The sequence below is a fragment of the Ochotona princeps genome, chromosome 6, assembly GCF_030435755.1.
Source record: "Ochotona princeps isolate mOchPri1 chromosome 6, mOchPri1.hap1, whole genome shotgun sequence".
NCBI lineage: Eukaryota > Metazoa > Chordata > Mammalia > Lagomorpha > Ochotonidae > Ochotona > Ochotona princeps.
Window position 1 is genome coordinate 55,083,377 of NC_080837.1, and position 13,330 is coordinate 55,096,706.

General features: G+C 37.5%; 1 protein-coding gene across 4 annotated transcripts in view; it reads left to right on the top strand.

Moving 5' to 3' along the window:
- The window catches only part of NPAS3 (neuronal PAS domain protein 3), an 830,044-nt gene that overhangs the window by 404,634 nt on the left and 412,080 nt on the right, over nt 1-13,330 (top strand). For 3 of the 4 annotated variants that reach the window (XM_058666321.1, XM_058666323.1, XM_058666320.1), the window contains exon 3: nt 2,842-2,924. In XM_058666321.1, the coding sequence (XP_058522304.1) occupies nt 2,842-2,924 (83 nt within the window). The remainder of the gene's footprint in view (nt 1-2,841; nt 2,925-13,330) is intronic. The other variant, XM_058666322.1, reaches the window with a different exon arrangement.

Sequence of the window (13,330 nt, forward strand, 5' to 3'; positions counted from 1 at the left end):
TCTGAGTTACTATTGTCTCCATTCTCAAAATGCCAGATGTGATTGGTAAGCGTGAGATATGAAGTTCATGTTTGATATCTATTCAGTTTCTAATAATGTTGGAGTTAAAGCTGGGCTCCAACCAGGGGCATAATGGGTTCCTGTTTAACATATTTATGTTGGTTATAAAATTAGGATCTGTCATTACAGTTCCACATCACCTGCATAAGTGCAAAACATATAAATCAAGGGAAGTTCCAGTGCCATAAAACTGCCGTGGAGTAGAATGGCATGAAACTACCTACATGACACTTGTATATTATCCTAGCACATTTTGGGATACACACTCAGATGTCTAGAGGCGCGCAAGAAAAAAGAACAGCTAGGCAGGTAGGACTCAGGGATGTGAGGTGGGGAAAGACAATTCAGTAAAAAGCCCAAGCGGTCATAGGGAAAATGCAGGCAAACAAAGCCCCTCAGTGGTTAGGCTGGAGTAAGCACTGCAGCCCTGCTGCTTGTAGAGGGCATTGAACTGTGGTTCAACTGTGGTTCCCCAAGCTTGCCTCTCAAGCCTTCCAGACACTCTCCTCAGATTTCCTGTCGTGGTTTAGGGTCCCCTAAAGGGTGAAGGCTACTGCTCTCCTGTTCCCCTCTTAATCCTGTCTTTGCTCTAAAGTTAGTGTAATTTTTTAAAGAAGGTGCAGTGGTTTATTTTTGAACTTTGCGGTTGGGAGCCCTGAAAGTGTCCCCCCACCCAATTATGAACTACTAATAAGGAGCTTTCTGAGTCCTAATTACTGCTTGAAAAGCAGAGTGGATACTTTGAAAGGTTTTCAACGTTCCCCTCTCCCTCCCATAAGCCACCCACCCCCATAATCGTAAAAAAAAAAAAAAAAGGCTGCAGATTTTATTCATGTGGGATCATTCACACCAAGCTACCATAATGTGCAATTAACACTCTGGAAACTGAAAACAGTATTCAGCAAGACAGCTGCATTATCAAAAATGCCAGAAGAGTTTTGAAGGGAGTAATGTGCGTGTTAGAATAGGAAATTAATCAGAAGCACACATACACACACAGCACATGCAGTAGTGCTGTCTTAAGTATGTCTGAATATTTGGATTTTTAAAATCTGATGTCAGGGATGGCAAACATCCAGCCCACGGCCATGTAAGACCCGGGAAATCATCTCATCTGGCTCTGCTAAGGCAGCCACAGGTGGGACTCAAAATTCAGTAAATCGATATGGCAGGCTAATTTTGAGACTGACAGTTCTGCGTGGCTCACAAATGTTGTTTTAAATAACCAAATGGCCCTTGGCAGAAGGAAGATGCCCGATTGATGCCCTGTGTCTGTACTCATAATAAAGAATCACACTGGGTTAGAAAACTGAGTTTCCTGCTTTGAAGATGTCTGCGGTATGTGTCGCTTCTGAGGCAAATGAGGAGGCTGGGCATAAAGATCTGTGAATTCCATTCCAGGTGGAATTTTCCTTGGTAATCATCACTCTTTAGTTATATTTTATAAATTTCCCTATTGGAAAAAAATCATTCTTTTGTTTTCCTCTTGCTGGTAATCATGATACTTAACACTTAGGCTCTTTTCAAAGTGCCTTTCAGCATGGCAGGTGTTAATTCACAACTGCAGCTGAGAACTCCCTATTTTTGCACAGCAAAATAATCATAAGTGCATTTTTATTATAATCTCTACTAAGCTGTTGATCCAACTGACCGACTTAGTAACTGAAACGAAACAGAATTATCCCAGCAGCATTTTGCTGGAATTTCCTTGTCAACTAGGTGAAAGTGCCTTTTAAAGGAAGGAAATGGGGAGGTTCTGGTTTTTATTTTCAATTAGTGTCATCTAAGCTTGAGAGAACAGAAATTTATAAGAAAATTTTTGCAGAAAATAATAAAGATGTGAGGCACTGACTTTTTGGAAATATGGAAAAAATATGCATGCCTTCTGTCATAAATCACTGTGAAACAAATAGTTTTTTAGGATATCTGAGAAGTCAAATAGGAAAGAAGAAATACCCAGAAGAAGAGAATTAAATACAAAATGATACTTCATATAAGTTCTGGGTTTTTATAGGTTAATCCAGTATTAAGTCCAATTTTCTTCAGGACGGAGTGGGCTCGTGGAGTGACATGTGTCAGCAGGAGCATATGTAGCTTGTCAGCAAGGACAGTAGAGAACAGAACTCTGCAGATACCACACACTTGCTGGCCTTGGGAGGCTGACCTTGTGTTGGCTGAAGGCTCGGGCCACCTGAGCTTCTTGTCCATTCGGTGGCATAATCACACATGAATGTTCCGAAAGACATCCAGCCATTTTGGGAAACAACATTACAGCAAATATTTATGATCTGTTGCAACTAAATTGTGATCAAATTGTTGATTTGGAAAATGCAAAATGTTTCCTGTTGACTTGTTTCTAACCTGGAGAAAATAGTTCACATTTCCCTTGGGATGGGATACAGCCGTGTATAGATGCTTTTAAAGCATCAAAGCCTTAATTTTAAGAAGCACACTTCGTGGATTTATATAAAAAGGGATCTAAACATCAGATTTTACCCTGTTTATAAAAAAGGAATCAAAATGGAAATGAAATAAGTGTTAATTTATGGATGTGGTTTCTTAATGTATCTTGAAGTTGACATTCTGAGTTGCAAACTCAATCTAGAGTGTGCTTATGCTCCAACAAGAAATTAATACTACTTGATGTTTTCTTTCAAATTTGATTGATACAGTAACTAAGTAGTGAAGTAATTAGAGATAGATCAAGGTGGAGATATGCAATCAGAGCTCCAACTTAATTTTCTCCTTTCTGTTCTTTCTTTTCTTTTCTTTCTTTTCAAGTTATAGGTGCACAACGAAGGAGAAGCCCCAGTGCACTAGCCATTGAAGTATTTGAAGCACATTTGGGAAGTCACATTTTACAGGTACCTTTAAAAGAAAAAGAAACTTGCTTATGATTTATCAAGAAAAATTTATATGCTTAATCTTTTTCATATAAATGCTTTTTAAAGCTATATATCTGACTCTTGTTACCTTGGAATTCTGAGATGCTTATGAAATTATTTTTTTTCCTTTTTAGAAAGCCATCCCTTGAGAGAATATTAATGAGAAAGGGAGGGCAAGTATGATTTGTGCTGTAATAATTTAGATGAATTGCACTATTTAGTTGATGCGCAATGTCTAGTAACTGGCTGTTCCCAGAACAATTGTGTATGTGTGCTGGATTTGTAAGTGGATGTACGTGTGTGTCTTTAGAGCTGCGTATTGTTTCTTGAGAGAGCAAAGTACTTCTGTGTGAAAGTTTTGTGACTTTGTGTGTCGTCAAGCTTCAGTTCTTTGCTTCAGTTTGTATTCGTGTTTCCAATCTTAATGTCTGCTCTTCCAAATTAGACATTGGGTGGAGTATTAAGCATTTTTGTAAGTAAAAGAAGAATAGTGTTAGTAGTTTGGCCCATGAATTTTGTGTCAAGGAAATGTGAAGGTAACTAGGGTGCTATACTGTACTTAGCCCTACAGAAGATTCTCTGGATCTTAGCAACTCACTCCCTCAAAACCTTTACTTTTGAAGACCATGCTGTCAGTTTGGGTCATCTGCCTTAATCTGTGGATAATTGTTCACATGTTGTCATACTCCCAAGACATGTTTTTGCATGGTTAAGCCTTTTAGCTATAGAAGATACTTTTTAAAAATGGAGTTAGAAAAAGCAACAATATTTGGGATATGAAGGTAAAATATTGTACTGGAAAAGGTGTTTGTTTTACTTAATTAAAGTTTGAGGCTATATAAAGGTATACTCCAAACTCCTGGTACTTCATTATTAAAAATGGATCTGTAGGATGCTTTCTTTTTCTGCATAGTCAGATGTAGTACTAACTCTAGCATGTTTTGCTTAAAATGTGTATACTTAGAAAGTGTTGGCAAATTCTCTGTGAAGAAAGTTGACTCCTGGTGAAGTCTCGCTGATTCTCCAAAGAAGCTCCTTGGCTTGCAGTTTCAGAATCTCTGGCTCACAAGATGCCTTCTTGGGCCTCAACCCAGAGAAGAGAGGCTGCAGTTCAGCAATTTGTGATTTTTGTAAAATACCTTCTAGGATCCTTTTGATAATCTGTCAGGTTTGAAAGATAACGATTCATATTGGACTTTGGAAGGCCTTGAAATATCTTAGTTTATTTTAGTTTGATGTGTAATTCTTATTTTTCCCATTAATATATACTAACATCTCATGCAGGTGACATTTCTCCAAACATACTTTGGGTCATGCTGTTCTGTTTTATAATGTAAAAAATTGGGATTACTTTAGCAATGATGCAGGATGAGTTGGAAGGATACTTTAGAAAAGATTAATTTCCAGATCTTTAGATACGTATTTTCTTCCTTCATCTGCTTCCAGAACTTACTTTTATATGTTTTTCATGGGTCGTGACTTGTATACTGTTACATTATAATGTAATTCAGGATTACCTCTGTTTATATTCTGAGCTGTCTGTGCTCAAGATTTAGTCAGTGCAAGATATGGCTCAAAGAACTACCACAGATTATTTTATGATATTTCTGGAAATCATGACTCCAAAATCACATGGGGAGATTGACTTAGGAGTTGTAAGAATTTTGAAAGCTAGCACAAAACAGAAGAGTTTGAATTGAACCTAAGTGGAATAGAAAATATAATAAAGAATTGATATTTCAAATAATAATTCAATATTTTATTTCCTTGAGATGATAGAGGATCTAGAATAAGAATAAAGAATCTATAGTCTTCTTCATTTAAAAGTTACACTGCTCAGATACCACAGTTTCAGTGAAAAAATGTACTGCTGCGTGAAATCGGAGGAGAATAACCGGATTGGTTATCAAAGTAGAAATCATAGGGGAGTGTAGTTTTAGAAGCACATGATTTAAAAGGGACATTAATGACTTCTATATGTATCTGAAGACTTTGTGTTAAAAAAGATTTTTGTGGCTGTACACTAGAAGAAAAGAAAGTAAAAAACAATAATGCGCATATCAGCAAATTTCCAAATAGTGCTAGTCATGTTTGGAGGATGTTTAGAACTCTTAGCTACAAGGGAAGGTATAGGTGGCTATAGCAGGGATGCTTTCAAGAAAGTCAGGTATCCAAGAATGGCTGCACTAAATAATCTTGAAATTGCCCTAGACAATAGAACTTTCTGTGTGATTTGATTTTGTTACCAATGGTTGTGGGCTTGAAGAAGTACAGAGTACTTGAAATTGAATATTAGATTGTGGAAAAGAGGAAGCTGGGGGAGTTGAAGCGACAAAACTCTCCCTGCTGTCTAGCTTGCTGTCTTGCCTCATACTTGAGCACATAGACTCCTGTCTGTAGCATGGGTAATAACACCTTAAGGTGCTACAAAGATGACTCCTCCATTTGCTTTCTGAAGTATTTATAGTAGAACCTGGTGGATTTATAGGACCTGGAATTTATTCTTCCTTTCTTTCTTTCAACCCTTCCCTTATGTGCAAATGTTTAGTGAAAATTACATGTAAAAAACAAACCTTGCTTAGCTATCAGAATGTTCTGACATTGTGTCTTATAGTGATTTACGCTTCAAGGAAACTTTCAAATACTTTGTAAGATCACAAATTTCACTGTACATAGCTGTTGTCTCTGATGAGCTTGCAAACATTTGTGGGAAAGAAGATCTAGCAGATCTTGGCGTGAACAGCATCACATAGATCAAATACTGAAGGAGAACTAAAGAGCACCCCTCTGAATGTGCTGAAAAGCACTCAAGCCTTCTGAAGTTGGTGACAGATGAGTAGGAGTTTGTTAGGCAATGAGAAATGGGCAGAACACTAGTTAAAGAGAGCATCGGACATACAGGCATGGGAGCAAGCTGTGATAGATTTTGGTTGGGGACCATTCATGTGTTTGACATGATGGATACTTCACATACAAAGGGAACGCATTAAAGATGAGATATAAAAATTATATGAGTGATGTTGTTAAGTCCTAGTAACCCGATCCCAGGAGTGGGGACTTGATTGTCTAGTAATGGGCTCATGAAAAAGGCTTTTATGCAAAAAAGTGACAAGAAAAAAATTGTGTCATATTTGGAATTATTATCTAAATATAACATTTAGGGAGCCTTTAAGTTGTGAGAAACACACAAAATTCCATTTAGGGAATTGTAAAAATTGACCAAGAGAGACAGGAGATTGCTGTGATGGGTCTTGTGAATGGAGACACAGGTATGGAGTTGAAGTGTGATCACTGATATGTGGCCATTAATTACAAATGAAGATTTTTCAGAATGGCAGGTAGGTTGGTTATCTTATTATAGTGTTACCTGAAAGAAATGGAAAGCCATAGTTTCTTAAAAGGACAAGCGATATGAGGTAAGAGGTCAGAAACCTTGATCTGATTCTGTAGCAGTAGCAAGGCTAGATCTGAAAACAGGGCTCAGATTTAATAATCATTGGTTTGTAGACTAATCATAGTTCAAATCAAGCAAGCAGCCAATTGGAGACCCAAAGCAAAGAGGTGAAGGAGATACAATGTCATCACATGTGATCACTTGAGGAGAAGTAGCAAATTTGAAAGGAGTAGAGGGGAAGGAAGAAACAAAAAACACAGGATTTAATGTTGCTGTGAGGAAGGACTGTAGTAATGTCATGGAAGCTGGAGATAAGGCCTGTAGTGGGAACAGTGTGACAGAGACTGTATAAACTTTACCCGTAGTGGTGGCTGTGTTGGGTTGTGTGCAGAAGACAAATCCAAAGGATAATAGAGAAGAGCCTGAATGTTTATGGTAAAAAACAGGTTAAAACTAAATCTGTAGGCCTACTGCTCTTTAATAGTAAATCTTTCGAAAAGGTACTATCTTCTAATCATATACAGGATAAAAAGGCTTGTTTTCATTATCATTAATGGCTATAGTTATACTATGGATTATGATCATTAGCTTAACCATTTGCCTTCTATTGAATACTTTGGCTCTAGAAATTTGCATTTCAAATTCAAATATAAGCTGGTGTGTGTATATTCCAGAAAAATATAGCTTTGATGCATTTTAGCATTAATTCATTTCATTTTGTGTACTGTGTTCCATGCATTGTGCTAAGTTCTCTTCCTACATCATTTAGTACTCACATTATGCACCTGTGAGAAAGGTGCTAGATTATGTACACCTAAGACTTAGAAAACTTCAGTAACTGAAGTGTGGAGATTCATTTAGGTAGCGGAGTTATAGTAAAGCCTAGAATACTAGTGTTAGGTTATACTTCAAAAGAGATGGTAAGGGCATTTCAAAAGGCATTGGTAATAAGAATCAAACTTGAGATTTATGTGTGTAGTTTAAGTGAATAGAATTAAAGAATTGATTGGATTTGGAAAGTCAAGAAAGATACAAGTATGTGGTTCAGGAAATGACTGACTTCATAGTGCCAGTTGCCAGGCTTCCATATTCCCCGTCCCCCAACTGATGTTTTCTTATCTGTGTATCAAGGACTCCTTGACACAGAGGTGTGAGGAGTGAGTGTAATGATAGATTTCTCAATTTTTTATGTACTAATTTTTTTGACTGTGAAAGGCATTTTTGTTGTGTGTATCTACTTGGGCCTATATATTTTTAGGTAAATTGAAAAAAACGGTGGAATCTTTGATTCCTTCTTCATTGAGAGGGGGAGAATTAGACTTAACAGTGATTGTATCAATGCAAAAAACAACTCTCGAAAATCCTGTAATCCATTTCCAGTACAAATTGGTAGGCCATGAACCTGGACACTGTGCTGTGCAAGTCTAGGGCCACCACTGGCCCAGCAGACTTATGACTGAATGACCGGTGTTTTAGTCCCATTGAACTTGTACGGGGTACAGTCATGACTGTTGAGACAGTGGCACCTTCTGCAAGTGAAATGAGGACTTAGATTTCAGCCTTGGACTTGCAAGGCAGTGAAGTGTACTCACTCAGCCTGGGTCAACCCATTTTTGCTCACTGGATTTTATAAACTAGATGAGAAATGGGAAGATACAGACTCGACTGGAAACTAAGTTTTGTAGCAGCCTAAATAGAAATCCTGAAATTTTAGGAGATCATGATGCAGTGTCTTTTGTAAATGTTCCGAAGGTACTTGTGACTAAACAGAAATCTTACTCCTGTATTATAAGTTTCATTTGGACACCACTGCTTCCACTTCATGATTTCTTTAATATGAAAATAAAGTGTAAATTGCATTTATTTTCACTTTCCCAGTTTAGAGACCAAAATAACTATTTACATTTTATCCTATTGAGGCTAAAGAAAAACAAAATGGTAGGAAATATTATCTTTGTAAGTCAGAAAATTAACTGCTGGAATGATTTTCCCTTAGGTGCTGGATTTATGAATGGAGTACTTTAATTATTTGTATGCCTATAGCAGATGGGTTTTCTTTTTTCCATTCTGTAAATAACACTTATATAATTGTTATGAGGTTACAGTATCGGGTTTTTCATACTCACAATAATTTTGTTTTGCTTATCCCATAGGTATTAAAGCAATCAAACATAGAAGGTACAGAGTTTTGAGGTTTATGTTTGAATCCATTGTCAGCATCTCCCATTGAAATATACATACACATAAATGTGTGTGTTTTACTGTTGACATAAAATACTGCCTACAATTAGTAGTGACTTTTATTTAGCTATGTATAAAGTGAATGGAAAAAGCATCTTTCTTATGACTTATTTTGGGTCATGAAAGAATTAAGGTTTGAGGGGTTGGATGAATATAATCATTTCAAGTACTCACATTTTGCACATAGATTATGTAGATATGCATCTGCTATTTAAACGATTCCCTGGAAAAGCAGAAAGGAAATCCTCTAAGAATTGCCCTTTATTGGGCTAATCCACCCTTATCAAGTGCTGGGATCCCATATGGTCACTGGTTCATGTCCCAACTACTCCACTTCCCATCCAGCTCCCTGCTTGTGACCTGGGAAAGCAATGGAGGATGGCCCAATGCCCTGGGAAGACACAGAGGAGGCTCTTAGCTTCGGGTTGACTTGGCTCTGGATTGTCGCCACTTGGACAGTGAACCAGCAGACTGAACATCTTTCTGTCTCTTCTCTCTGTAAATCTATCTTTCCAATAAAAAATAAGTAAATCTTAAAAAAGAAGAAAAAGAAAACAGAAATGCCCGTTGTTGAGGTAATTCCAAAAGTGTAGCATGTTCGTGTCATTTTGGTGCCTCACCAAATTGCATCAACCCTCCTGTCTCTTTGTATTCAATTCTGAATTGATCTTGGCCGTAAGCTTTTTTTTGCATTGTACATAGAACATGTAAGCCTCTAAATGCCTTCTACAATGATATAATTGGGGTTCTTTGCCTAAGAGTGAATCATAAAGACTGGATAGAGTAATTAGGGACACCATCGCTTTTGCAAGGATGATTTAAAAGTGGATAAACGCTCTTAAACGAGATACTGGTAGAGATATGTGCAGTGGTGAGTAATTTCATTATGATATATATTTTCTAAAAATACTGGAGAAGAGGGGAGTTCAGATATAACTACTTGCTGTTTGTAGTTGTCAAAGATTGGTGAGATTTAGTCAAGATGGATGCCGTGACAGACCTCAACAGGCAGTTATTAAATGTGTTTGTGAAGGAAAGATGGAAAATAAATGCCCCGTAGTTGGTTCACTGCCCAAATGTCCACAACAATGAAGTTAGGAACTCCTCAATCCAGGTCTCCTGCATGGGTGCCAGGGATCCAGAAACTTGAGCCATCGCAGTTCCCTCCCAGGGTCTGCATGAGCACAAACCTGAAGTCAGCATCCAGGAAGGAACATCAAACCCGAGGACCCCATGTGCATCTCTTACTGTGGTTTTTGTTTGTTTTGCTTATTACTTCAACAGTAGACTACATAAGAGAATTAATGCACGAAATAAGAGTCTGTTTTAAGAAACTGTTACAGACAGAATCAGATTTAGAAGAAAAATCAAGTCAGAACTTAAATTGAAGTTGCTACCTTTCTGTTATGCATCACTTTTACTAGGGAATGTGACAGATTCAGTCCAGTTGGTCCAGATAGTGATTTTGTCCTGTGTTGCTGTTAGAATTACAAGGCCACATAGATCCTTTATCATAAATGAACAGCATAGTATGATTTTTCTTGTTATTGCTCCAGTGTTTCTAGACACAGTACCACTCCCTTCTCTGAGACAAGCCAATTGTAGAAGACGAAGCAGATTTGGTAGAGGAACCATATCAGCAGTACAGACAGAGCTGCTTGTAACAGTGTGTTCTGCGTGCAGAATGCCACATCTGCTGTCATCAGTCTCCTTTAACCACATGTATCAAAAGTAAATACAGGGCTGACTAACACCATGGAAACATCTGGGCAGATGAAAGTAAGGCTAGCAAAGACAGGTCAGAATTAATGGCTTCAAAGCCACAAATTATTATGTTATTAGAATGCTACCTGGCCAAGCCAATCTTCCTTTTTTTCTGTTATTGTTTTTTTTAAAGAGTTTTTGGAAAAGATTGTGAGACCTTGAAGTTTATTTTCACTTTTACTGATGAGTTAGAGAGTCACTCTTGTTTGTTGTGTGGGGATGTGTATATATGAAAGAAATGCTGGAAGTTGTATCTTCCTATGCTTGGTGGCTTTTGTTGATAAATAATGCCCAGCTGGGCATCAGAGCTAAAATAACGTGATTACAGGTAGTGGAGGCATTCTGAATTACTATCTATAGCTGTTATAGAGAAAGGTGAGTGACCCTATAGTCTGCTTATGATCCAGAGTGGTAAGAAAATGTAAAACTAAATATAGAAAAGGAGAAAGTTAGTGAATATATTTGCATATGCAAATCAGCTTAATTGATACTGCTTGCCTCTACAGGGATTTTTCATTACAAACTGGAGTGCTACATTGTTCAGCTCATATTGAGTAATTTAGTAACTAATGAGACCAGTTTGCACTAATTTGCATATGATAAATGAGCTTAATTGCAGTAAATAACTTGGAGGCATAATTACTTAATTTTCCTGTGTTGCACGGCTTTTAAGTTCACGTATGAACAACTCAAGATAATTTTGCATATTTAAATTAGTTGCTTTTAAATTTTCTTGAACAAAAAAAGGGAACACACCTTATCAATTGAGCTATAAAACAATTGAAAGTAAGATTTACAGGTTTTGGTAAAAGGACAGAATAGAAGGAAAAGCAGGCATTTCTTTAGTCTGTTGTTCACCTCTGTTACATTTTCACCTCAAAATCAGTGTTGATATTTATGAAAATATTTTTAATGCTGAAAGTGAGTTACTAATAGAAGTTGTGAATTGATACAGGTTTCTTTGTGTAAGTATTTTCTTTGAGAGAGAAAGAGAATACTCATTCACTGGTTCCACCCTCTAAATGTCTACCAAGAAAATTGAGAATTCAGTCCAGGTCTCCCACTTGGGTAGCTACCTTCTTGAGTGTGCATTCACAGGAAACTCAAATCATACGATGGAGGTGGGATACATGATCTCTCAGGTGGGACACAGGTGTCTTAGCCACTAGGCTTAATGTCCACCAGTAACCTGAGTTTCTGCTGAAATACGTACATGGAAGAATCATAACTTCTGAAATAGGATTTATAAGAGATGTGATCTATGCATTATCTGGTTTGGTAAACTGATAATGGAGTAGGCAGATGGATCTCCCATATACAAGGCACATTGTCTTAAGTTGCTGGGCTTTGTCGAAGAGAACGTCATTCTTCCTGTAGCATTCATTTGTCTATCAAGATCAATGTTTCCTATTTATGGAAAGGCTTTCGTTAGAGAATCTTAGTGGGGTTTGCCAAGAATTATCTCACTTATCTCGAGTGTGTGGTTTTTTTTTTAAATCTGCATTCTCAAAATTGAAAATATGAGAGCATGCTAAATTGACAATCAGATTATTTCAGGATATTCCAGTGCCTTAAAATTTTATTTTGGGGGAAAAAGCATAAATCATAGCCAAAGTCAAACTTAGTAGACAATGTAATAATCACATTCATGATCATGAGAAAACATCACATAGTTGTGAAAGTCCATGGTGAGTTATTTTAGGAAACCAGGGGTGCTTCACCTCATTGTATACAAAAGAGCAAGGAAAATGAGGGCTGTTCATTTGCCATGTGTTGGCATTCTAACTCAGGAAAACTCAAATTCCCATAAATTCAGTGTAAATTCCTTACGTTTTTCAGAATGGGGCAAGAAAAAGACTAATGTTATTATAGTCAGTGTAAAATACGAGTCCTTTATACATATAATGGGTTCACCTGATGAATAAATGAGTAATTCCTACCAGGAGAGAAACACGTAGCCTCAGCTGCCTTCTGTGTTCACAGCTCAGTTCTTATCTATGTCTTCTACATGTGGGAAAGTGGCCGGCCAACTAGGTACATGGATTTTAACATCTAGACAACTTAAATTTGCCACCCAGCTAGCTCACTGCCCCTGCCCTTTCCTCACTCGCGCTCTCTACACACACATACACACACATACACACACATACACACACACCGCCACCACCACCACCACCACCCAATCAATTCCCCGAAACAGATCAGCAATGAGATTTTGTTTGCCTAACATGAAGATTGTTTGCAAAAGATACGTGTGTGTTTTTAATTCGTTTGAAGCATGAGGGGTGCTTGAAGAATTTGGAGCTTAGAGTGGAATATGAAAATAATAATAGTGTTTTAAGTGGACAGAGGACTTAAAAAGCAATGGCTATATGTCATACAAATATGAATTAAGTCCGTACTTTTTGTATATGTGTGTATATATAAGTAAATATGGCTATGCAGAGCTGTGCTAGATGGTGGTATTCTTAGCTTAGTCCACTCCTCAGTCATAGTAGACATTTTTGTAACTAGCATCATCTAGGAATGACTTGGAACAAGGTGACAGCAACTATTAGGGACTCAAAAACTCAGTCTGTGTGGCTAGGTCCACTTTCTCATATCAGTCTCTGACTGCCTCCTGGTCCTTAAGAGCCTTGTGGGTGCATTCCTATTTGAGGGACATTTAGGGCATGGATAGATGCTCAGGGTGTTGTTTCTCAAACCCAGCTGGTGGCAGACACCTGTGACTATCCTGGACTTACTGGAGACTGCAGAACACACTTGGGAACAGTGGCTTACAGGAATCTAATGAAAATTACTTTAATATATTCTTAAAAATTCTAAATACAAGAAGAGCTAAATTGAACATGAAATTGAGCAATTATTGTAGTAAGGTGTCCTATCTGTAGTCTTTCATTGGCTTTTATAAAACAGATTATTACAGAATGATCCACAAGTGTGGATCCACAAGTATGCGTGGGAAGGGGGTCAGAAACTCCTTTTT